Source organism: Amborella trichopoda, chromosome 13 (genome assembly GCF_054954075.1).
Source record: "Amborella trichopoda isolate Santa Cruz 75 chromosome 13, AtrichopodaSantaCruz75HAP2 v2.0, whole genome shotgun sequence".
NCBI lineage: Eukaryota > Viridiplantae > Streptophyta > Magnoliopsida > Amborellales > Amborellaceae > Amborella > Amborella trichopoda.
In genome coordinates, this window is record NC_142348.1 from 40781839 (window position 1) to 40809494 (window position 27656).

The 27656-nt window shown below is 36.4% G+C and overlaps 1 protein-coding gene and 2 long non-coding RNA genes across 6 annotated transcripts; all 3 read right to left on the reverse strand.

Moving 5' to 3' along the window:
- Positions 1 to 1771: 1771 nt before the first annotated feature.
- LOC148779227 (uncharacterized) lies at positions 1772 to 2381 on the reverse strand. The gene is made up of 2 exons (XR_016047250.1): positions 2254 to 2381; positions 1772 to 1992 (listed from the first exon to the last, which is right to left on the reverse strand). It is a non-coding gene; the product is annotated as an uncharacterized LOC148779227 (long non-coding RNA).
- Positions 2382 to 10765: 8384 nt separating this feature from the next.
- Positions 10766 to 11381, reverse strand: LOC148779228 (uncharacterized). Its single transcript, XR_016047600.1, has 2 exons — positions 11307 to 11381; positions 10766 to 11002 (listed from the first exon to the last, which is right to left on the reverse strand). It is a non-coding gene; the product is annotated as an uncharacterized LOC148779228 (long non-coding RNA).
- A 4132-nt stretch (positions 11382 to 15513) lies between these two features.
- On the reverse strand, positions 15514 to 27495 carry LOC18442417 (phosphoenolpyruvate carboxykinase (ATP) 1-like). 4 transcript variants are annotated; one of them, XM_088854938.1, is made up of 13 exons: positions 27376 to 27495; positions 26033 to 26290; positions 25518 to 25696; positions 25265 to 25418; positions 24059 to 24143; positions 19799 to 19899; positions 19024 to 19322; positions 18738 to 18911; positions 18423 to 18488; positions 18105 to 18283; positions 17679 to 17848; positions 16502 to 16670; positions 15514 to 15979 (listed from the first exon to the last, which is right to left on the reverse strand). In XM_088854938.1, the coding sequence occupies exons 2-13, from the start codon at positions 26281 to 26283 to the stop codon at positions 15836 to 15838; spliced, it is 1971 nt and encodes a 656-aa protein (XP_088711064.1). In that variant the 5' UTR covers positions 26284 to 26290; positions 27376 to 27495; the 3' UTR covers positions 15514 to 15835. The 4 variants fall into 4 exon arrangements, 3 of the variants coding, with proteins under 3 accessions (XP_088711064.1, XP_088711065.1, XP_088711066.1); XM_088854939.1 differs by having other exon boundaries at positions 27206 to 27495; XM_088854940.1 differs by having other exon boundaries at positions 27050 to 27495.
- Positions 27496 to 27656: the final 161 nt, after the last annotated feature.

A 27656-nucleotide genomic window follows, 5' to 3' on the forward strand; every position in this document is an offset into this window, starting at 1 on the left:
ATTTATACAATACAATAATACCAATAATACAGTTGACACTCACCTTTACTTCATGGCTTTATACCAAATCCCTTGGATTATGAAATGGGATTATACCATCTCACCCAATACTTCCAATGATTATACCTACATCCCTCGTTTGGGAAAGACCATCGCTGTCAAATGGTGGGATATCTTCCAAATGGATCTCACCAAAGCCACTCCAAAAAGAATACCTCCCAAAGCTCCTATATACCAGGAAAACCCAAATACTCCAAACACTTTATTCGACTTTCTTACCTATTTGAGAAATATGCTTCAAACCAACCCTCATGCTTCCAAGGACGAACTTGAAAAACAAATGAAAGAGATATTTGCTGAAGCAGGAAGAAAACCTACATCTTCCGAAGAAACAGTTCAGTCCTCTCCACTACACACCAATAGGTATCTCCAGCTCAGTCAAAAGGATCCAGAAGAAACAGATCCAGACGAAACAGATCCAGAAGAAGACGATCCGGATGAGTTCAGCCAGAGACCATGAAAAATCATCATCACCGTTCAGAAGAAAGATAGTATATGGGACAAATAAGGGTCCTACCACCAAAGACAAACACTCATTGTAATAAGGCCAAAAGAGCCTAGATATTTTACTCTTTTATTTTTTTTATTTTGCAAAGAGCATCTCCCTATTTTCATATGTTTTGTCCACTAGCACTTTTGTCGTATTCCATCGACACCTCCTCTTGTCGTATCTGCCGACATCTGGGCCCCTCTCCTTTGTCCACATGCACCGACGATTCTCTCTCTTTTGTCCACATATGTCACCTCTCTTTTCCTCTTCTGTCCTCTTCTAAATGGTTGCCAGCTGTTTTCCTCTGCCGACAATGGCATCCACCTCCTTTGTCCTCTTCTAATAATGTTGGCCAGCTGTAAAGCCAAAGGGATTCCCTTCAACTCCTATAAGAAGGAAGCCCTTCCTTCATTCGAGGCAGAGCCTCACTCCTCTTCTCTTCTAGAGCTAAACTCCTCTCCTCTCTTTCTAAAAACCCCGAAGTCCTCTCTCGACCTTTACCTGAAGCCTTCACCAACCTCTCGACCTTTACCTGAAGCCTTCACCAACCTCTCGACCTTTACCTAAAGCCTTCACCAAGAAAACCTCTCAACCTTTACCCGCAAGCCTCTAAGTCTCTCTGAAGTCCCTGAAGCCTTTAAACAGACTTATACCAACAACCTCAGACCTCATGTAACCGCAGACTTCTACCAACAACCTCAGACCTCCTGTAACCTCAGACTTCTACCAACAACCTCAGGCCACCTGTACCCCTGCTCTGCATCTGTACCCCTGCTCTGCACCTGTACCTCTGCCCTGCACCTCTGCTCTGCACCTGTACCTCTGCTCTGCACCTGTACCTCTGCTCTGCACCTGTACCTCTGCTCTGCACCTGCACCTCTGCTCTACACCTGCACCTCTGCTCTACACCTGCACCTGAACCCTGCAACTGTTCCTATTTACAGCTATCATTGCCCTCATAGCTGAACCAGGTTCTCTCTCACCTCACTCTTAATAATGTGTGATTGCAATATCAATAACTTGCCTTCTTACTGTCCTCACCACTGGAAACTCTTTTCCAGTTACTGTATATGTACCTAGTAAGTCTTGTGCTTTCTTTCTCGTTTAAGCTTTTCTGCTTATTGTTTACTTCTTTCCTGCTTTTATCTTTTCTGTAATATTTCCCTGTAAAATTCTCTGTGAATAATAATAGGATGCTAGTGTGATTTTCTGTAAAAATTCCATGCAGTTTAAAATTTTATTCAATATTAAAATAGGTAACACTAGTTACGCTCAATGGATCGTACTTGATATTTCAATAATTCCTTTCATAGGAATCATATTATTCTGTTTAAATTATTACAGAATTTTACAATCATTAATCCAATATAACAGCTTGCTGTTTACATATTTGTTATAACATTGTTACATCCTGATCATTGTTATCCGCAATAGTCTTGAACCTCAATAGACTTGAACCTAAAAAGCAATCAATCAAAAAATAAAGATAAAACCTAATTAAAAGACAGTGCTGTAGATCCTGGCGCAAAGTGGTATTAAAGCCATACAGTGATACACTGTCTGACAAATTACAACAGTAAAAACTATTCCACAGTGGAACTGTGCAAACAGTTATAACTGTAGAATTTGTACAACTGTTCTCCCTACCTCATAAGTAAGATAAAGAGACATTTTACTGTAAGAAATTAAGTGAGATTGACCACCAAGAAAGTTGGTCCGAGAGTTAAGACAAGAGACAAGTGAACGCCGATGCGAAAAGTACCGCCAAGGCCAGGAGAGCCGCTTAGGGAAAAAAGCTAAGGCCACTGAATGTCCAGATTGTCATTATCCGCAACCTACGGATGGCAAATCTCATAAGAAATCTTACTAGTAAAACTGTACCTTCATCTTCCAAACTTAGAGTTAAAAATAAAGAACAAATAATCATAAATGATATTGAGAAAAATATACAAAATTGGAATATCCCCAAGGTACCAATACATGATGTTTATAACAAAGGATCATTCAAACTTAAGATGGGTTATGCCATCAAGACTGTAGAAGAAAGTCTATCAGTCACGCAAAATCAAGAAGACTTTCACCTACTCTCTAAAAAAGTAATAGAAAAACATAGAGAAAATAATTACAAATACTTACACATTGGCCTCATTCAAATAGCCGTAAAACCTTTGACCCGACCAGGGTTGAACACTTCTGTGCTTGTATGCCTAAGAGATACAAGACACAATATATTCACAGACTCTCTACTAGGCATGGTGGAATCCAGCCTCTGTAGCGGGCCAATTTATTTTAACTGTTTTCCTAATTTTTCTGTTTCTTTAAATGATCCCAATATCTTAGATATATTAACAATAAATCTTAAAACACATGGTTTCAATATGGTCCATGGATCACAAAATCTTGCTATAGTCTATAGAATATACTATAAAGTTATGAATACATTAAGTCCCAATACCTTGAAACTTGATCAAAAAGATCAAACAATTTTGTTCCAAACAAATATAGAAAAATCTAATATGATAGTCCCAAAAACTATAAAATAGTCAGATATAATTCTACCTCAATCATGGGCATTACAAAATGTCAATCAGCCACGAGAAATTCCTCAACAACATATTCCCAATCATATAATAGAACATACAGATGGAAATGTAGAAATACAATTCCAAAATACAAATTCACGAATACAGGATGATATTGATGTAAACAGGAAGAGAAATAATAAGCAAAATATACCAAGTAGAAAATCAATTTCTCATAACCCAAATGTTATTATATTACCTCCTCCTCCAAGTCATAGCCATCCATCTTCATCTAATAATCAAATAAGTTCATCTAATATACAATTTCAAGGAACACATAGAACCAGAGATAATATTGTAATCCCAACATATACATCATCTCATCCTACAACTTCTAATACTGAACCAAGTATAGAAGAATTACATGACTTTCAAGTTTGTACATTACAACTTGAAGAAGAAGATCCTACTCAATATTCAGAAGAATATATAGCAGCCTATTTAGCCGCCAAGCTAGAAAGGAAACAAAGAAAAATAAATAAAGCTTTTATTAAAAAAGATTATTTATCGGAAGAAAATAAAAATATTCGAGAATGGTATTTACAAAGGTTTCAACCACCTAGATTAATGGAATTATTACATAAAAAATATAATAAGTTCTTACACAAAGAAAGATTAAATATAGGATTTTTTCATTGGCTAAAAGACCTATGCTTAGAGAAGAATATTACTATTCCCTCGTTTGATAAAATTCAAAAAATTCAAACCATAGAAGAGAAAACATATATAAGTACTGATGGTACTACAACTGCTAGTATTCATCCACCAGAGAAAAGTATTATACTTAAAGCAGGCATTCCAAAGAAAAATGAGCCTGTACACTCCCCATCCTTCTATGATATAGTGGCTACACCATATAAAGCCATACCTAAGGAGATCAATAAAAAACAAGAGTACATACCCCATATTGTAGAACAAAATAATTATACAAACCTATATCTACAATCCCTTGGAAAGCAAACTGAAAGAATAGAAAGAATCGTATCCAAGGAAATACCTACTGTCTCTCCCATTCCTAAATCAGTATTATTTAAACCTCCTCCTGAGTTAAATAAGAATAAATTCCACATTGGAGAAAATAATAAATCCCTTATGGATCAATTAATCTCCAAACTATCCCAACTAGATCTGAAAGGAGTACCTTCATCTCAAATCAATATTCCTCCACCTACGATTACTTCTCAAATACCTGAGTCATCTGACAAAGGAAAAGCTATCCTACCTGAGCATGAAACAATGGTGCTCACAGAGGAAGAACCCATAATAGAGGATACAATCCAAAATCAGGAAAAAGCATTTATGGATACTACACCTCTAATGGATACCATCAATAAAATAGCTTATGGGAAATACTGGAAACCCATAACAGCCTTACCCTACCATAAGAGACCTACTCCTGTTGACATTCAGATGGAAGAAGATTCAATACAACAGGCAGTATCTTATTCTGGAAGATCTATAGTCAATTGGCAAATAGATGGTTTATCTGAATTAAAAATATTAGATGTCATGAGACATATGACCATGTATGCCTCTGCAAATAAAATGGCAGGCAACCATGATCAAGAAGTTGCCAAAGCAATAGTAAATGGATTCACAGGATGGTTAAGAGGATGGTGGGATTTTTATGTGGATGATGACACCAAACAAAGGATTTTAAACAATACTAGACAATGGACTGGAAGAAATGAACAAAACCAAGAAGTCATCTATACAGAAAGTGATGCTGTTAATACCTTGATATACACAATCACCTTACATTTTGTAGGCAGTACTTCATTACTGGCAGCAAGATCAGAAGACTTGCTATCTAATCTACGCTGTCCTACTCTTTCTCATTATAAATGGTATAAAGATGTATTCTTTTCAAGGCTTTTAATACGTGAAGATTGCCAGCTAGACCATTGGAAAGAAAAATTCATAGCTGGTCTTCCATATCTATTTGCAGAAAAAGTCAAAGAAAGACTTCGCAAAAAACACAATGGAATAATAGTATATTCATCATATACACTCGGAGAACTCTCCGCAGAAATATGTGCAGAAGGCTTAGCCCTCTGTACTGATATGAAATTAAAAAGGCAAATAGATAAACAAAAGCTCACCAAGAAAAAAGAACTTGGAGATTTCTGTGAGCAATTTGGCTATTACTTAGATAGAAAAAATATGCCTGACTACGTCAAAAAGAAAAAGAAAAAATACAAAAAAGAAAAATATATTAAAACCAAAAAGAAAAATAAGGACAAAGAATACTATAAAAAATCAAAGCGAAAATTAATCAATAAATTTTCTCCAAATACAAAGAAAAAGAGAAAACTCCCAGTATGCTATAAGTGTGGTAAAATAGGACATTATAAATACCAATGTAAATTAAAAAAGAAAATAGATTCATTAAATTTAGATGACTCAACTAAAGCAAAATTAAAAAGTATAATATCATATGATTCTTCCTCCTCTACTTCTAGTGGTTCTTATACTGAAGAAATAGATAGTAATGATCATGATCTTATAGGTTCAGATAGTTCTTCTACTAATACTGAGACTACTACAGAATCATCAGAAGATTGTAGTTGTCCTTTACCTCAGCATAATGTTCACACACTCACTCAGGAAGATAATTTTATACTGGACATTATAGATAAAATAACTGATCCTGAGGAGAAGAGAGCTATCATTACCCCATTTATCAATATTACCAAAAATAAATCAAAATCACCTATTATCAAAAATCCAGATGAATATAACTTCTCTGCCATTATCAAAAGAGTAAGTGATCAACACACTTCTCAAAAAAAACCTACAATCTATGATCTTAAAAAAGAGATTAAAGAAATAAAATCCGAAATAGTACAATTAAAAGGAAGAATTCAAATATTAGAATTACAACAAATGTCTCAACAAGATTCTGAGACAGATGAAATAGAATTCAATGATTTGATAACAGATAACCCAATAGAAACCACTGGTCCCATAGAGACTAGTGAAATACCAACAATACCAATTCCTTCAGTTAATTTGATAAATAAAATAGTTATACAAAAATGGTTTGTCCAAGTCAAAATCATTGTTGCTAAAAATTATAGTTTTGAAACATCAGCCCTTATAGATTCAGGAGCTGATCTCAATTGCATAAACGAAGGACTTGTACCTTCAAAATATTTTGACAAAACTACTCAAATATTAAATACAGCAGATGGTAGTAGGTTATTTATTAAATATAAATTATCCAACGCCTCTGTATGTAATAATCACCAATGTATTGATACACCCTTTATCATGGTTAAAGGATTAAGCCAATCAGTAATTCTAGGAGTCCCATTCCTAACATTGCTTTATCCTCTCACTATTGATGAAAAAGGAATTTCATCTACAATTCAAAATATTCCAATACATTTCAATTTCATACATAAACCAAAATTAAAAGAATTAAATAATGTCAAAAGCCAATTACAAGGCAAAGAAAAATTTCTTTGCACTCTTAAACAAGAAATTAAATACAAAGTAATTGAAGAGCAATTGCAAATGCCTTCAATCCAACAAAAGATTCAATCAATACAAAAGCAAATAGAAACCTCAATATGTAGCGAACATCCTAATGCTTTTTGGGATAGGAAAAAACATAGTATCAGCTTACCATATGAATCAACTTTCACTGAAAGCCAAATCCCTACGAAAGTTAGGCCAATACAAATGAATACTGTTTTATTGGAACTGTGTAAAAAAGAAATAGCAGAACTCCTACAAAGAAAACTCATTAGACCAAGCTCTTCACCTTGGAGCTGTGCAGCTTTTTATGTTAACAAAAATGCTGAAAAAGAAAGAGGAGTTCCTAGATTAGTAATAAATTATAAACCATTAAATAAAGTGTTACAATGGATCAGATATCCAATTCCTAATAAAAAAGATTTATTAGACAGTGTTGCTCAAGCTTGTATATTTTCAAAATTTGATATGAAATCTGGATACTGGAAAATCCAGATCCAGGAACAAGATAAATACAAGACAGCATTCAATGTTCCTTTTGGACAATACGAATGGAATGTAATGCCTTTTGGATTAAAGAATGCACCATCAGAATTTCAAAAAATAATGAATGATGTTTTCAACTCTTACTACCCTTTTATGATAGTTTATATTGATGATGTCTTAATATTCTCCGAATCAATTGATCAACACATTAAACACATAAATACATTTATCCATGCTGTTAGCCAAGCAGGCTTAGTGGTTTCTGCCAAAAAGATTACACTTTTCAAAACCAATATTAGGTTTTTAGGACATATGATACACCATGGCACTATCATTCCAATAGATAGATCTATAGCTTTTGCTGATAAATTTCCTGATGAGATTCTTGATAAAACTGAATTACAAAGGTTTTTAGGATGCCTCAATTACGTAAGTGAATTCTATCCTAACCTTGCTTTCGATTCCAAACCATTATATGATAGACTCAAGAAGAATCCTCCTCCTTGGTCTGACATCCATACTCAAGCAATAAAGGTAATAAAGAGTAAGGTAAAAACCCTTGAATGCCTTTCTCTTCCTCATCCCACTGCTTTCAAAATAATTGAATGTGATGCCTCCGATAAAGGACTTGGTGGTATATTAAAACAACAAGTTAGATTCCAAAGAACAATTAATACGATATACTTCAAAGGCTTGGAATTCCACCCAATTAAATTACTCAATGGTTAAAAAAGAATTATTAGCCATTGTTCATTGTGTCACAAAATTCCAAAGTGATATTTTAAATCAACCTTTTCTTATACGAACAGACTGCAAAGCAGCCAAAGATATTCTGCAAAAAGATGTTAAAAATTTGATTTCCAAACAAATATTTGCCCGATGGCAGGCAATACTTTCTGCCTTTGATTTCTCCATTGAACATCTTCCCGGGTCTTCTAATTCTTTACCCGATTTTCTAACCCGAGAATTTTTGCAGGGGGGGCCACACTGACGCCAACGACGAATCACCACTTTCACTTGCACTTCAATTATTCAAAGATAATCTCTCTGATAAGGATCTTTCATCCTTAAATATGGGCTCCCGAGGCAATACTCGCCGGGGAAAACAACCCATGAACTCTTTAGTTCCATATGAAGGGGAACCCTCACCCCTGAATATTCGTTCACCATCTCAATCACCAGTTCATCAAATTACATACCCAGAAGCTCGTACTTCAACTCCTACTTTTTCACCTGCCCAATCCAAGTCCACTCTTCCTACCAATACTTCCAGACCTGAATACATTGAAAGGGCCTTTTTAATAGACATTTCCATTGAGGACCATCAGGTTCACATGGATCCAAGCAAGCTTGCACCATTATACCTATTAAATCATCTTAATCCTATCAATGGGGTTAAGACCAGAGAATACTATGAAGCAATTCTAATGGAAACAGGATCCATCTCTGTTGTCCATTATTTTTAACAAAATACCAGAATCATAGCCTATTCAAAGGTACAGATAAAAAAGCTCCTTCCTTATACTGAGTGGGGTTCTAATCCCGCACAAGGGAAGAAATTACAAAATTCTGAATTTTCTTACAAATATTTCAAATACGATGAGTACATAGAAGCTTGGCATAAATTTTTCTATTATCAAAACCCCAACAATACTCATAGCTGGTATTTACAGTTCCGGCTACCAATTTTCGAAAGGTTCCCCACTTGGTTTCAAAACTGGTTTTTTGTGTGGGCATCAACTGCTATGATTTTACCTCCTGCTTTCAAGGAGTTGCAGGAATAATTTATACAATACAATAATACCAATAATACAGTTGACACTCACCTTTACTTCATGGCTTTATACCAAATCCCTTGGATTATGAAATGGGATTATACCATCTCACCCAATACTTCCAATGATTATACCTACATCCCTCGTTTGGGAAAGACCATCTCTGTCAAATGGTGGGATATCTTCCAAATGGATCTCACCAAAGCCACTCCAAAAAGAATACCTCCCAAAGCTCCTATATACCAGGAAAACCCAAATACTCCAAACACTTCATTCGACTTTCCTACCTATTTGAGAAATATGCTTCAAACCAACCCTCATGCTTCCAAGGACGAACTTGAAAAACAAATGAAAGAGATATTTGCTGAAGCAGGAAGAAAACCTACATCTTCCGAAGAAACAGTTCAGTCCTCTCCACTACACACCAATAGGTATCTCCAGCTCAGTCAAAAGGATCCAGAAGAAACAGATCCAGACGAAACAGATCCAGAAGAAGACGATCCGGATGAGTTCAGCCAGAGACCATGAAAAATCATCATCACCGTTCAGAAGAAAGATAGTATATGGGACAAATAAGGGTCCTACCACCAAAGACAAACACTCATTGTAATAAGGCCAAAAGAGCCTAGATATTTTACTTTTTTATTTTTTTTATTTTGCAAAGAGCATCTCCCTATTTTCATATGTTTTGTCCACTAGCACTTTTGTCGTATTCCACCGACACCTCCTCTTGTCGTATCTGCCGACATCTGGGCCCCTCTCCTTTGTCCACATGCACCGACGATTCTCTCTCTCTTGTCCACATATGTCACCTCTCTTTTCCTCTTCTGTCCTCTTCTAAATGGTTGCCAGCTGTTTTCCTCTGCCGACAATGGCATCCACCTCCTTTGTCCTCTTCTAATAATGTTGGCCAGCTGTAAAGCCAAAGGGATTCCCTTCGACTCCTATAAGAAGGAAGCCCTTCCTTCATTCGAGGCAGGGCCTCACTCCTCTTCTCTTCTAGAGCTAAACTCCTCACCTCTCTTTCTAAAAACCCCGAAGTCCTCTCTCGACCTTTACCTGAAGCCTTCACCAACCTTTCGACCTTTACCTGAAGCCTTCACCAACCTCTCGACCTTTACCTAAAGCCTTCATCAAGAAAACCTCTCAAACTTTACCCGCAAGCCTCTGAGTCTCTCTGAAGTCCCTGAACCCTTTAAACAGACTTCTACCAACAACCTCAGACCTCCTGTAACCTCAGACTTCTACCAACAACCTCAGACCCCCTGTAACCTCAAACTTCTACCAACAACCTCAGACTTCTTGTAACCTCAGACTTCTACCAACAACCTCAGGCCATCTGTACCCCTGCTCTGCATCTGTACCCTTGCTCTGCACCTATACCTCTGCCCTGCACCTCTGCTCTGCACCTGTATGTCTGCTCTGCACCTGTACCTCTGTTCTGCACCTGTACCTCTGGTCTGCACCTGTACCTCTGCTCTGCACCTGTACCTCTGCTCTGCACCTGTACCTCTGCTCTGCACCTGTACCTCTGCTCTGCACCTGTACCTCTGCTCTACACCTGCACCTCTGCTCTACACCTGCACCTGAACCCTGCAACTGTTCCTATTCACAGCTATCATTGCCCTCATAGCTGAACTAGGTTCTCTCTCACCTCACTCTTAATAATGTGTGATTGCAATATCAATAACTTGCCTTCTTACTGTCCTCACCACTGGAAACTCTTTTCCAGTTACTGTATATGTACCTAGTAAGTCTTGTGCTTTCTTTCTCGTTTAAGCTTTTCTGCTTATTGTTTACTTCTTTCCTGCTTTTATCTTTTCTGTGATATTTCCCTGTAAAATTCTCTGTGAATAATAATAAGATGCTAGTGTGATTTTCTGTAAAAATTCCATGCAGTTTAAAATTTTATTCAATATTAAAATAGGTAACACTAGTTACGCTCAATGGATCGTACTTGATATTTCAATAATTCCTTTCATAGGAATCATATTATTCTGTTTAAATTATTACAGAATTTTACAATCATTAATCCAATATAACAGCTTGCTGTTTACATATTTGTTATAACATTGTTACATCCTGATCATTGTTATCCGCAATAGTCTTGAACCTCAATAGACTTGAACCTAAAAAGCAATCAATCAAAAAATAAAGATAAAACCTAATTAAAAGACAGTGCTGTAGATCCTGGCGCAAAGTGGTATCAGAGCCATACAGTGATACACTGTCTGACAAATTACAGCAGTAAGAACTATTCCACAGTGGAACTGTGCAAACAGTTATAACTGTAGAATTTGTACAACTGTTCTCCCTACCTCATAAGTAAGATAAAGAGACATTTTACTGTAAGAAATTAAGTGAGATTGACCACCAAGAAAGTTGGTCTGAGAGTTAAGACAAGAGACAAGTGAACGCCGATGCAAAAAGTACCGCCAAGGCCAGGAGAGCCGCTTAGGGAAAAAAGCTAAGGCCACTGAATGTCCAGATTGTCATTATCCGCAACCTACGGATGGCAAATCTCATAAGAAATCTTACTAGTAAAACTGTACCTTCATCTTCCAAACTTAGAGTTAAAAATAAAGAACAAATAATCATAAATGATATTGAGAAAAATATACAAAATTGGAATATCCCCAAGGTACCAATACATGATGTTTATAACAAAGGATCATTCAAACTTAAGATGGGTTATGCCATCAAGACTGTAGAAGAAAGTCTATCAGTCACGCAAAATCAAGAAGACTTTCACCTACTCTCTAAAAAAGTAATAGAAAAACATAGAGAAAATAATTACAAATACTTACACATTGGCCTCATTCAAATAGCCGTAAAACCTTTGACCCGACCAGGGTTGAACACTTCCGTGCTTGTATGCCTAAGAGATACAAGACACAATATATTCACAGACTCTCTACTAGGCATGGTGGAATCCAGCCTCTGTAGCGGGCCAATTTATTTTAACTGTTTTCCTAATTTTTCTGTTTCTTTAAATGATCCCAATATCTTAGATATATTAACAATAAATCTTAAAACACATGGTTTCAATATGGTCCATGGATCACAAAATCTTGCTATAGTCTATAGAATATACTATAAAGTTATGAATACATTAAGTCCCAATACCTTGAAACTTGATCAAAAAGATCAAACAATTTTGTTCCAAACAAATATAGAAAACTCTAATATGATAGTCCCAAAAACTATAAAATGGTCAGATATAATTCTACCTCAATCATGGGCATTACAAAATGTCAATCAGCCACGAGAAATTCCTCAACAACATATTCCCAATCATATAATAGAACATACAGATGGAAATGTAGAAATACAATTCTAAAATACAAATTCACGAATACAGGATGATATTGATGTAAACAGGAAGAGAAATAATAAGCAAAATATACCAAGTAGAAAATCAATTTCTCATAACCCAAATGTTATTATATTACCTCCTCCTCCAAGTCATAGTCATCCATCTTCATCTAATAATCAAATAAGTTCATCTAATATACAATTTCAAGGAACACATAGAACCAGAGATAATATTGTAATCCCAACATATACATCATCTCATCCTACAACTTCTAATAATGAACCAAGTATAGAAGAATTACATGACTTTCAAATTTGTACATTACAACTTGAAGAAGAAGATCTTACTCAATATTCAGAAGAATATATAGCAGCCTATTTAGCCGCCAAGCTAGAAAGGAAACAAAGAAAAATAAATAAAGCTTTTATTAAAAAAGATTATTTATCGGAAGAAAATAAAAATATTCGAGAATGGTATTTACAAAGGTTTCAACCACCTAGATTAATGGAATTATTACATAAAAAATATAATAAGTTCTTACACAAAGAAAGATTAAATATAGGATTTTTTCATTGGTTAAAAGACCTATGCTTAGAGAAGAATATTACTATTCCCTCGTTTGATAAAATTCAAAAAATTCAAACCATAGAAGAGAAAACATATATAAGTACTGATGGTACTACAACTGCTAGTATTCATCCACCAGAGAAAAGTATTATACTTAAAGCAGGCATTCCAAAGAAAAATGAGCCTGTACACTCCCCATCCTTCTATAATATAGTGGCTACACCATATAAAGCCATACCTAAGGAGATCAATAAAAAACAAGAGTACATACCCCATATTGTAGAACAAAATAATTATACAAACCTATATCTACAATCCCTTGGAAAGCAAACTGAAAGAATAGAAAGAATCGTATCCAAGGAAATACCTACTGTCTCTCCCATTCCCGGGTCTTCTAATTCTTTACCCGATTTCTAACCCGAGAATTTTTGCAGGGGGGGCCACACTGACGCCAACGACGAATCACCACTTTCACTTGCACTTCAATTATTCAAAGATATATCATAGAAGGATGGGGAGTGTACAGGCTCATTTTTCTTTGGAATGCCTGCTTTAAGTATAATACTTTTCTCTGGTGGATGAATACTAGCTGTTGTAGTACCATCAGTACTTATATATGTTTTCTCTTCTATGGTTTGAATTTTTTGAATTTTATCAAACGAGGGAATAGTAATATTCTTCTCTAAGCATAGGTCTTTTAGCCAATGAAAAAATCCTATATTTAATCTTTCTTTGTGTAAGAACTTATTATATTTTTTATGTAATAATTCCATTAATCTAGGTGGTTGAAACCTTTGTAAATACCATTCTCGAATATTTTTATTTTCTTCCGATAAATAATCTTTTTTAATAAAAGCTTTATTTATTTTTCTTTGTTTCCTTTCTAGCTTGGCGGCTAAATAGGCTGCTATATATTCTTCTGAATATTGAGTAGGATCTTCTTCTTCAAGTTGTAATGTACAAACTTGAAAGTCATGTAATTCTTCTATACTTGGTTCAGTATTAGAAGTTGTAGGATGAGATGATGTATATGTTGGGATTGAAGAGCAATTGCAAATGCCTTCAATCCAACAAAAGATTCAATCAATACAAAAGCAAATAGAAACCTCAATATGTAGCGAACATCCTAATGCTTTTTGGGATAGGAAAAAACATAGTATCAGCTTACCATATGAATCAACTTTCACTGAAAGCCAAATCCCTATATCTAAGATATTGGGATCATTTAAAGAAACAGAAAAATTAGGAAAACAGTTAAAATAAATTGGCCCGCTACAGAGGCTGGATTCCACCATGCCTAGTAGAGAGTCTGTGAATATATTGTGTCTTGTATCTCTTAGGCATACAAGCACAGAAGTGTTCAACCCTGGTCGGGTCAAAGGTTTTACGGCTATTTGAATGAGGCCAATGTGTAAGTATTTGTAATTATTTTCTCTATGTTTTTCTATTATTTTTTTAGAGAGTAGGTGAAAGCCTTCTTGATTTTACGTGACTGATAGACTTTCTTCTACAGTCTTGATGGCATAACCCATCTTAAGTTTGAATGATCCTTTGTTATAAACATCATATATTGGTACCTTGGGGATATTCCAATTTTGTATATTTTCCTCAATATCATTTATGATTATCTGTTCTTTATTTTTAACTCTAAGTTTGGAAGATGAAGGTACAATTTTACTGGTAAGATTTCTTATGAGATTTGCCATCTGTAGGTTATATATATATATATATATATATATATATATATATATATATATATATATATATATATATATATATATATATTTGAAAAAGTTTATATAAAATTGTAACCTTAAAATGTAGAATTATATACGTACCTCGAAAATCTATCGGAAAGGTTGTTTTAATGTTTAAAAACTCTCTATCTCAACATTGAGATGTAAAAATATGGAAAATAAAAATAAAAAAGTTTTTGAATCCCAAAAATGAGTACATCTTGCAACACATTATCTAGATCGTCCATTTTCCAGATTTTCTTATATTTATAAATCTACTTGATTTTAACCATTTTTGGAGTTTAAAAATTTCTATATAAAAGTAAATATAGATTGTAATATAATCCTAAGAATTGTTTACAATAAAATTACCGATAAAAAATGGACGTGCGCCGTAATTGGATTTGTATATGGTTGCAACCTTGTAGAAACCCCACCCATATATATATATATATATATATATATATATATATATATATATATATATATATATATATATATATAAAAGATGACGGCCCAGATTAAAACTGAAAAGATCTGACGATCACCAATGTTCGATAGTGTTTGAATTTTAATTTTTTTTCAACAAATTTAAATCACTTTAAACTTTAGACCTATGTTCTTCAAAAATAAACAAATCTACGAAAAATATCAAAAAACAATTTTACATAAATAAAATGACCAAAATGTCTTAAAAAGTTTCGAAAGGTATTTTGCTCGATTTATTTTTCACAAAAAAATTATATTTTTATTAATTGCACCTTAATGAGAAGGACACACCATAAATTTCAATTGATTTCGAATTTGTAGAAAAAAAAATTAAAATTCAAACACTATAAAACGACCATGAACGTTAGATCGGCTACATAATGACCCAAATTCAATCTGCGCCATTCGCATATGGACATACGTCAACGACTCATATATATATATATATATATATATATATATATATATATATATATAGACTAACAATTGTATAAAAGAAATGTTCAAATGCCAAATCTGATGCCCCGAGAAATAAGTAACGCTCTCTTCCTCAATATGATATGCGTAGTAGTAATAAAAGTGCAGGCTGCGACAATTGCAAGAATGCCCATTTGCCAGTTACACGTGCAAAGAATGCCATGCTTATTAACATGACACAAAAATAAGAACTTTAAAAAAATAAAGTTCCGATTAGAATAGGAGGCCTTCATTGACTAGAACCAAGCTAAATTTCGACACTAAACTAACATGACAACTTAGATAGAAAATTGTTCTTCTATATTATACACATCAACTCCTTGTGCTTATTCACCTGCTGCCCTCTTTTTTCATTTTCTTTTTTCCACCTAATTATTTTAGAGGTTGGGGCCTGCTGCCAAGATCTCCTCAGTGAGGCTGTTATCCTCTCCAATCTTGTAGTTAGTGAAGACCTCAAAGTTCTTTTTGAACAAACCAGCCAGCTTCAACAGTGTATCATTGTAACCATTTTTGTCAGACCACTGTAATAGCACACCAAAAATTTTTATAATAGTTAGAAGATGAACAAGAAAATTTTAAGCAGTTTGTTGGGGAGATATTTACTTGGGATTTTTGGATTTGTTTTTAAAGATACAACAATTTCTCAAGATGACATTGAGAAAATATTGGCAATATTGTGATAATTTCACAAGAACTAGAGATATTCAATACAATGCCCAAGTTTCAAGTATACTGGATATATTCCAATAGTAACCTCGCAAAGACATTAATTGGTCGGCCCTAGTTAAGAATGTGAGGCACACTAGATGTGGCTGAAAATTTAACAAAAATATGCATAAACGTTGGAAAGACTTGGGTTATAGAGACCAATGCTCAAGAGTAGTATGAATCAGAGCTGAAACAAAATCTTGACCTAAATTCACCAAAATTTGAAACCATGATTCAATTAAATCAAAAGAAGTTGAACATTTTAAAAGGGGAGAAGGAAATCAAAAGAAGTTGAACATTTGAAAAGGGGAGAAGAAAATGTGGGTTGTACTTACAGTGTTCATAGGTTGAAGAATCTCAGAGGGAACACCTTCAATTTCAGTGGGGATCTCAAGGCCAAAGACATCAGTTTTGATATAGTTTGCATTGATAAGACTGCCTGAATGTATGGCATCGATAATTTTCCTCGTATAGCTCAGCTTGATTCTGTTCCCGGAGCCATAGCTGCAAAAAAGCAACACAATAATACAATAACTACAATGTCCCAAAGACACTAAATTTTCTTTCAAGAATTACGAGGAAATAGCCTAATACGAAGAAAATTCATATTCTAGAAACTCTTATTAGGCACATTCCTTCTAAATATAACAAGGAAAGCACACAATAAGACCTTTACCTCTAGTACAAGGAGGTCGAGATCACCCTCAGTTGTTAGGTATGAAATCAAACAGCTTAGGTTGTGCCATTGACAGGGCTCAAAATTCAAATAAATTTTTTTAACTTTGTGACGCACTTGAAGCTGTTGGATTTCACATCTAACGGCTAAAGATTTTTTTGACCCTTTCCTACCAAATATAAACCGTGTTATCGCATATAATGTCTATATAAGACTAGTGTATAGGGACAACTTAAAACTTGGAATCTTTTGAGAGAAAGCATCGCAAACATAATCACAAAGTTGGCTGTTTGGGTCATATAATCAGTGCCCAAATTGCAGTGGGCAGAGTGTAGAGTGCTTGGTCTCAATTCTCAGGCTAAAAGTGAATTCCTAGTTTGGTCCATTAAATAGAAATGCTCTGGAGGCCTATATGAAAATCAACATACTGAACAGAAACACTGAATCTAATTGTTTTGCATCAGTTTGCTCAGAGAGGTTCCATGTTCCATTTTTGGATGGCAGGGTCATGTTGAGGTCTAAGACTCTAAACCCAAAACCCAAATATTGGGTAAAAAAGCTTTCTCCATAGATAGGCAAACAGGGTTAAATGCTTATTTGATATGCCCCTTGAGATGCACGTAACTCTTATAGCGGAAAAAAGAGATAACTGAGAGGGCATAATAAGATAAAATTAATTCCCTACACTAAACTTTATCAGCATTGATTCTAAGTGGACCTTAGATCCCAATTTGAAACTCAGTTAACTTCCTTCATATTGAGAATTACAAAGGAGTATAAACAATTAGACTTCTCAAGTCATTCAACAAAAATGGAAGCTGCTCAAATATGAATACCTTCCTCCTGACCAGCCAGTGTTGACAAGCCAGCCAGTGGCTCCATGCTTCTGCATCTTCTCAGCAAGCATGGCGGCATACTTAGTAGGGTGAAGCATAATGAAGGCAGCCCCAAAGCAAGCAGAGAATGTAGCCGTTGGCTCCTTTATTCCATCCTCTGTTCCAGCTACCTGTTTTGCTCAATCATATTGTACCAATATACAAAACCAGTTTAACTTTCTTTTCTATTTGAGTTGGACAGGTAGCAAATTAGTATGAAAATTCTACCAGGTCATCAGCTCATAGGAAAAAAAAAGAGAGTGGGCAGAAAAATAGTGATCATAAACCAGAAATAGCACAAACTAATGCAGTGGAAGCATCAACTTCCCTGCAGAAGTATCAATTTCGCAACTAATATAAAGATGGAATAAAGTGTTCAAATTATACCAGAGCCGTGTAGCCACTGATGAAATGGTACATGGTTTGTGCAAGGCTGAGTTTGCTAACAGGTGGTAAAACTCCAAAGGCATCGCATGCCAAAAGGATAACATTCTTTGGGTGGGGTCCCACACAAGGGATCTTTGCATTGGGGATGTACTCTATCGGGTAAGAAGCTCGGGTATTCTCTGCGAAAACCAAACCATAAGTCTTACTCTTTTCTCTTTCAAAAGTGAACATAATGAGTCATACAAAGGTGAAGTTTTAGAAATTCCCTTTGGTAAAAAATCAATAAAATTAGAAATTGTAAGATGCTTTTGAATTTACCTGTTACTGATTTGTCAGAATAATCAACCTCTCGAGTGTGCTCATCGAACACAATGTTCTCCAGCACTGCACAAAAAGCCAAAGATATTTGTTTCCTCAAAAAAAAAAAACTTTTTAAAAAATAGAATTTTTTTGATGGACATAAGGATTATCCTCGAACAGGCCAACTTCGTTACTGAAGAAGAATGAACATGAATAAAATTCAAACCATCATTTGTGGGTGGAAGCATGTGTGTGTGTGTGTGTGTGTGAGAGAGAGAGAGATGGTGCAAGCATGTGTATGTGTAACTAAGTGAGGCGTAGAGAGAGGTATACCGGTTCCAAATTTGATGGCGTTCCAAATATCGGGCTCCTTTTCTTTTGAAAGATCAATACATTTCGCATAACAACCACCTTCTATGTTCGAAACACCATTGTCACTCCAACAGTGTTCATCATCTCCAACCAAAAAGCGGTTATGGTCGGTAGACAGAGTGGTCTTACCAGTCCCTATACATAATAAAGAATATAATCGTGTAAAAAAAAAGATCAAAATTTTGAGTGCCTACATTCTTTTGGAACATAGCAGGTCGGATCCAAGAATAGTAACATAAACACTAACCTGACAAACCAAAAAAGAGAGCAACATCGCCTCCTTTCCCCATATTGCAGCCAGAATGAAGAGAGAGAATTCCTCTCTTAGGCATGAGGTAGTGCATAACACTGAACAAACCCTTCTTCATCTCGCCAGCATATTGAGTACCTAGGATCACCATTTCTTTCCTCGCTAAGTTGAGGTCAATGCTAGTTGAAGAAGTCATGTAATGGGTGTATCGGTTGCATGGGAACTGCCCTGCATTGTATATAGTAAAGTCTGGTGTCCCAAAGTTCTCTAACTCTTCAGCGGTAGGTCGAATGCACCTGCCACCCACATATAGTGTTAGACTACATTTCTTTTCTTTTTTCCTGTTTAGAACATTTGAAATGATAAGTCAAAGGTCAACTTATAGACTTCTCTCCAGGACATGAAGTGCTTTTGATCCAATTTTGTGCATTAGTGAAGGTACAATTGAACCCACTCTAATTCCAAATCTGGATGTCATAAAACTATTATCCAGTGTAATGTAGAAAATGGTCATGGCTTTCCAATGCAATGATGGAAGGCAATGGAAAGAGAGTGATACCCATCAGAACAGGATATGACCACAAAGGCAGGTACCATTCTCTCTCCATATAACCATCCACTTCTACAATGGATGCTGTTGGCCCCCATGGACTACAGATTTCCATAGCCTTCTGGATCACAGTAAACTTTCCTGTTTTCACAAAATCATAACCATTTTGGATAGGAAAAGGACTAGAAAAGATCAAAGAAAAATCAATGTCTATCTCCATACATGTTGTGCATGAATAAAGCATGGTATGCTCTAGCTGAGACAATCCTGACTTTGATCTGATGCTCGGGGTCCCAGTTGAGGAATTGGTCATTCACAAACACCTGACAACCATGATAACAAATCAGAGATGCTAATAGGAGACAGAAGCACAATATGATAATAGACAAAAAAAGAATGGACCAAAGTAAAAATCTGTTGTTGCCATTGAGTTGTATAGTGTTTATTCATAAGACTGGATACCTAGCACTACTTGCGAATGGAAATATTTCAATGTTACCTTGTCGCTTATAGTAGACGGTGATAACCAATTTTCAAGGTTTCAAAAACAGCTAGGCAGCCCCGAGGCGGCCTGCCTGGCGCCAGCGCCTAGGCGGGCGTTTAGGCTGGCACCCAGAAACTCGGGCGCCCTGTAGTTTTTTTCCTTTGGGGGTTTTTATATATTGAGGGTTTTTTCTTTTTTATTGGGGGTTAAAAATAAACCCCATAACGTTTTTATATAAACTTGGGTCAAAATGACTCCTTGCCCTTTTGGGCAGTTTAAAAACACGAAAAAGGCCTTACAACCCTGGGCACGCCTGGGCACTCACCCAGGTACATTCGCCCTTGTGGGGCCGAATGGGTCTAGGTGTGCGGAGTTTTGGTCTAGGCCACTTAGGCATTTTTTAAAACATTGCCAATTTTCAAATGTTTCTATCATGTATCCTTCAATTGTCGGACTTAATGGAAATTAAAGGCCCTTTATAACAAGGTAAAGCTTAACTGTTTAAAATTCAGGAAATATGGATTGGATTTCAGTTTGGGGAGAGGTGAAACAAATGTTTTAAAACTCAGCACATCTGACCCAGTCACCTGAGCTATTTGCACCTCACAGGGTGCATGAACCCATTAAAAAACCTCAGGAACCAGCCGTATTCCACCAGCTTCTGACGTCTCTGTTATTTCTAAGAGACTAGGCTTAATCTTGTTGATACTTGTCTGAGTCAAACCTTCTAACTTGGGCTCAGGCCCTGTCCAGTTCCATGCCCAAGTCAGGGGTTACAAACACTAGTCAAACCATCTATTTGATTTAAGACAAACGTTCACACCCATAATGTTCCAAGAAAAGATAAAACAGTCTTTAAGATTTTCTTGATAGAAATAGCCTATAAAAAGAAACTGCCTAATGCAATAAAGTAGCTGAAGACAAGAATCTGAAATGCGACTATCTTCTACACCACATGTAACCGTATATCAGATTTAACTAATTCAAAGTTCAGGGAGATTGTCTTGGTAAGTGAATTTGGCATTAAATTGCTGACACATGCATGCTGTTGCTAATCATATTTTTCATCCCTACTGCGACACCATATTGTGACATTGTTTTGCTACAATATAGACAAGGAATACCTACATGTGATGTGACCGGTTTCCATGTAACTGATAGTGGATCTCAAGACCTCTACTCAGTTATTTAAGCATCATCCTATAGTTTTGTATTGGTTTTCGTTTGATGGATCGCTTGTAGTCCTCTACTTGCGAGCACTAAGGTCTGCTACTAAAGTTCTTGACATGGCTTGATGGCCTAGATCTTGCACTACAAGATACTCAATTAATATAGATTGCCAATTCAAAAGGCTAAAAGGCACTAAAAGCAAGACTCTCTTGACATAGCTGCTTCTTGGAAATGTTCTCTAGATCGTGCTTCCTACGATTGATCGAGAGGACTAAGCGTTAAGCCAATTAAATATAATGACACATGTCCCTAGTAGACTCTTTCTTGTAATTATCTTTAGAAATACGAAGTCACAAAAGCAACACACTGGGAAATGAAAAAGAGGATCATTGTCCACTAGGCAATCATTGTCATTGAAATGGATGGCCACGTAGAGAAAGAAAAACGGACCTCCATTGGGGTCATGCCATGTTCTGGTGGGTTCCACTCTATCTCTATAGCCATTTATCATTTGATTGGATGATGAGCGGTGTATGGTTTTCCCAAAGTGTGATGGTTTATGGTACATTTTCACAATATCATGCGAGGCCTAAGCAATGAAAACAAACAATGATATTTGGCATTTCTTCTTGCGTTTCACACTGATTTTAGTGGTAGATAAGCTTTTTCATTACTGGGCGATGTAGAGTCCCATCATGAGTTGAGACTCATCCCTCAACTCTTAGCCCCGAAAGTTGTTGATTTTTTAATTGGAAAAAGTTTAGATGAAGTTCCTATTCAAATGCATCCCCTTTCCAAATATCTATCTTAGAGATGGATTTAGGATATGAAAAACATCCTAAGCCAATCTAGATGCATTTCCAGCTTTAAACCCATGATGTTTCAGCTCAAAAATAGTACAGATCTAATGATCAACAAAGAATTAAAATGAACAGTAATAAACGGTCCAAAAATAAAATTCAAGATAGTCCATTTTTAAAAAATTTCAAAATTCATTTATCAGATTTATGATTGTGGTGATCAAGATTATCAACCTGTAAAACTTTTAGTCCAAAAAATCCATATCTACATGGGATTCTTGAAGGAGATTTCATTTGAATATGTGTGCCGATGCACCAAAACCCTGTCCTTTGAAATTTCAAAGGTCAAGGCATGGTGTGAGCCAATTATTCTAGCCTAAGGCTAATGAATTTGACTGTACCAGCTTTAAGCCACACTAATTGTCCAATCACACTCATTTTGGGGGAACAAGCCTCTTGACATCAGGGGTTCTATTCAACACCAAAGGGACATTCATTGAATGTCCCTACTAGAATTGATCACCACCGTCCAACACAGAGAATGTAATAGTGGATTCCCCTTTGGTGCGCCAAACAACATGCACCGCACCACTGGTGTACAAACTGTTCTCCGCAGGCACCTCCATTTGAGGGTTGATACCATGCTAAAAGCTGTTGTGCATTTGTGACTGTCGATCCAAAAGCATTAATTGTGGGACCCACTTGCTCATACCAAAATAATAATAAGACACAAATGCGCCCCCACCGTGCAAATCTTGTGCCCCAAAGGTTAGCTGTGTCTTTGGGACCCACCTACCCATCCCAGATTCTCTCACCTCCAAAATGGAGGGCTGCAGATGCCTTGCATAATGCAATTGGATTATTCTGCAATACATGCCCTCTTCACATGAAAGGAAACAATCTGCATTGTCATTGTGCGCACCATCCCTTCCCACTAAAGGAAATAACTGACATATGTCGGACAATCCGGATCATCTATGAAGAAAATAATTTGATCTGGTCTATTCATTCAAAGGTGGGCCACGACAATTTAATGAACCAAGCAATATGTGAATGGACGGTCGATATCGACTTGAAAGCAAACGACAAGGGAATCTGAACGGCTCATTCAAAGAAGGGCCAGCTATCTAAGCTGGTAGGAGAAATGACATAAGCAAGTGTTTGGATGGTGGGGACCATACAATTGACGGTTGCTATTAACTCCCAAGCGGATCACATGCCAAACTATTCTATCTAGACCGTCCATTGTGGTTAGCTTTCTAAACTAGCAAGGAAAATAGGTGAGAAATTGGTGGGACTTGAGAAAGAAGGCTATTGGAGTATGGATTTTGTACATAAAAAAGGATAAGAAAGTAGAGAGAGAAAGAGTAATCCATGGGTTGGTTTTGGCATGTATTGAAGCCCTAGAAATGTGTGCCACGCACTTTTGGATGCATATTTGTGCAATCCTAAGAAAGAAGAAGACGAGTCTAGGTCGATAAGCCTCAGCTTTTGGATGCAACGACAAAAACCCATTTTACAAAAAGATAAGCATCTGCCATCTCCACAGAGAAAACAGTTCCATCTTTACTGTTATTATTCCCCTCTAGAACTAGAACGATTCCATCACTACCTCACCACCTGCCTCAAGTTTTCCTAAATAAAAAGCAAAAGCATATATTCTTTTTCAACTTGTGCGGCAAAGGCGGCCCTGTGCCGTCCGGGCCCAGCCTGGACTTTTGGGATATAATTTTAGCAAAAAAACAAAAGACAAGGTAAAAAATAGAAATCAGCCCCGGCCCATTAGTCCACATCTCGTGGCCTAGGACCTTAAGTTTTAAGGCCGGGCCGCCTGGGCCATTGCCACCCGGTGTCTTCTATGGACAGACGTTTAGATGAAATCACTACGTTTCAGTCCCTAAGTCTTACTCCAGTAGAATGAATCAAATAAACACATGTTCTACTCTAAATATACAAAAACAATAAGAATGAGCAAATACACATGAACAAAATTAGGGTTTGGTAAGTCAAAAAATAGAGGGTAATCACCTTGTCCAAGGAATTCAAATAATCAACAGCCCTTTCTCTATTCACCAAAAACGTGTGCTCGTCCATCTCAATGTTTGGAGATCCCCTTGAGAGAGAAAAAGGGCAGAGTGAGGGAGGGGCCCATAAAACAAAAAAAAACCAATCTCGCTAAATTACCATAAATAAAGCATACTTGTTTTTTTATGAGTCACCGGACTCAAATGTAGAAATACATCCCCTTCTCATAATCTGTTTTTGAGATGGATTTTGTACCTAATTTTTTAAAAATATATGACCTCTAACATGGAGATCATTAATATGTAAAAAACTAAATTTTAAAAACTGAAAATGACAATATTTTACAGAAAACTTTTAGACCTTTGGCTTTTTTTTTTTTGGAGCGACCACCACTTTCATCCATCTTTAATAGTTTGATGTTTCAAGGAACGACACAAAATGTAGGATTCCATCTCCCCAATGCATAAAACACTTTTCTATAAATAAATGGAAAAAATTTGATTGTTTAGAGCCTCCGCTTTATAAAAACCGCACCCTAAATAAATTCATCAAGGTATCTCTTTAAAAATGTGTCAAAATTCTCAAATTTTCAAACTACCCAACCAAGAGCAATTTGAAAATTATTTTTATCTCAAATTTACGGTGTATATTCATTTTTATATGGCATACTAAATATAAAAAAAAATTGGGACAAAAACTAACCAAAATATTTCGGTTAATTTTTTTTAAAAAAAATTTTGTTATTTTTACTTAGTGTGAAATGCAAAAAATGAATGTATCCCCAAGTTTTAAATAAAAATGATTTTATAGCCGTAGGATCATGCTAGATGCAATCCACACAATTTAAGGGTACAAGCTCCCTACAAGGGTCCACATCGTAGACAGTGTACCATCCAGCCCCTTGTCCTTGGAGACGAAAAGTACTTTACGAATCAGATGGACACATAACTACATTAGGCATCACACATCTATCTCTAAGACAGATGTAAAATGGTGGCCCCTCCAAAAAAAATTAAAAACCAAGTATAAAAAAAAATTAAAAAATATATATTTTTATTTTTAAAATTTATTTATTTTACATATAGTTCTACTTAGAAATTATATGTAATTTAAAATAAAATAAAATAAAAATCTATCCAAAAAATAAATCACTAGGAGGCACATATAGATAGCAAAATTTGGAGTCCAAAGAGAGAGAGAGAGACATACTTTCCCCACCAAAGTTCGGCTTCGGTGGCCTCATCCTTGACAACGCGTTTATCCCTTGGAGAGCGGCCAGTCTTGGCACCCGAGAGAGTTGCTAGCGCACCCGTTGATGTTATGAATGAACCGTGCTCGTATCGAATGGCTTGCTCGTACAGCTCTGAAAAAAGAAAAAAAACAGCTCATCACCATTAAAATTCCTGTTTTTTTTAGATTAGGAGGATATTTCTCGAAGTTCATTGTGATGGAGAGAGCGTACCGGCAGGAGAGAGGTTGTGGAGGACATGGGTGAATTTCAAGGCGCTATCAGTGGTGCGAGCAGGCTCAAAGATGGATGTCACATGGGAAGTGAACCTTGGTGTGGTCTCGACCTTGCGAGCAGGGTCCCCTTTAACCACCTTGGGCCCTGTTTCTCGAGTCAGAGAAGCTAATGAAGCACTGCAACACCAAACCAACATCAATCAATTTTCATTGTCCCATTTCAGAATAAATATTTGTTTCGCAATCTGCAAAGCAATCGCTATGGGTCACTTTCTGTCTCTTTCTTTTGATCCGGAGGCCCAATTACTCTGGTTCAAAAGAGGAAAAACCATTGCCATCAAACAAACTTATTTTCATTTAATTTGATCCAGCCCGGTGGACCCGAAGTAGGAGAACACAGCACGGCGTGTTGCCAACCCTAATTGCATTATTATTTTCCTTAAATTTTATTGGAGAATACAGCTCGGCCCGTTGCCAACTGCGATTAAATAAAAAGAGAGATAGAAACGAAACCTGATGGATTGCAGCTGAAGCTTTGCCCTCTGATCGTCAGAGACCAGAGGAGCGAACGGCCCGCCTTGGCTCCCATTAACAGGCGTGGTGGGCGCGGACCTCTTCTTCTGCAAAGAGTGGAGCTCGTCCAGCGTTTGGGCCTTAACGGGAGGGACAGAATCGTCATGGCAAATTCCGTTCTCCTTTCTGCTGTGGGTTTCAATCTTGCGGAGCCCGACCTTTACGGGAGAAACCGGCCCATTCGATGCCATTTTCACCCTGCAAAATCCACCCAAAAAATATTCATGCCAGATGAAAATTTCTAAAATGCCCCTACTCCACTCTTAAAAAATCATTTCGGCGAGGACTGGGACTGCAAGAAAGGACACGTCATCAACGCAAAAATCTTTTTTCAAATCTTTACGTGAGGGTAAAACTGTCACGTCCAGAATGCACAGGAGCGGGAAAAATGACTGAAATGCCCTGAATCTTTTGTACTTAATGACAAACTTCGAGATCCCTTCGATGGGCCCATCAAGAATCCACGAGATCATTTTCGTAAAGGGATGGGCCGCCTTGTCATTTACTTACTGATTACGAATTATAATTATTAATTATTGAATTCCGGGTTGCATGCAAGCATAAAAAGCTGTTGCCTTTGCAAATTTTAAAAATAAAAATAAAAAATGGTGAAGCTTATATCTGGCCAACTCAGATTTAAAACAATTATCTCAATCTAGAAACTTAAAAAATCAGATAAGTTTCATGACTGTTCTAATTTTTCCATAAAAAGTAGATACTATTATTTTCTCCTGAGATCGGCTCTTATCACAAGTATTTATATCGATGCTGTCATTTTGTTCCATTTGAACGATACTCGTTTTAGTCGCCATAATTTTCCCATGAAAAGTAGGATAAAAAAAATCGGTCTATTCAATTTGCAAATCATTTTCTTATGCAGTCCGATTCGCATGTTGATTTTCGGCCTCAAATGCACATCAGAAACCAGGAAAATAAGGAAAAAAATCTCCAACCCACCCCTCTCTCACTCTACGCCTATCAAATGCATACAAATAAAGCACCAGGCCCTCTCTCTCTACGCTTATCAAATGCACACAAATAAAGCACCAATCTCTCTCTCTCCATCAAAATTCCACAAAAATCAACATCCACACCACCAGTTATCTGAAGTACCAATCTAATCGACTCAAAGCCTAATATTTCAGGTGCTTTCCCTTTCTGTAAAATCCAACACAAAAACAGTGATTTGCAGAGAAATCAAACTGAAAACTTGCTGAATGCCTCTTAAAATGGTAGGAGCCGCAAAATGGAAGAGGTTTAGAGAGAGAAAGAAAGAGCCGCACCAGTAGCACTAAGACGATGGATCAGAGAAGAGGAAGAGGGGCAAAATGGGAAAGAAAAAAAACGGGCAGCTCCACCATCCAAATAGGAGTTCAGAGAGAAAGAGGGAAGCGAAAAGCAATGCGAAAACTAGACGGACGGCCTCCCTTTTAAAGCCCGCATCCACGACTCCTAACCGCGGTTAGATTTTAACTCGCGCGGTTAAAACTCGAGACCGTGATAAATCCTTATTTAAATATCAATAAAGTTCTATAAAAGTGGACGACGAATTCTCGCGTCGTAT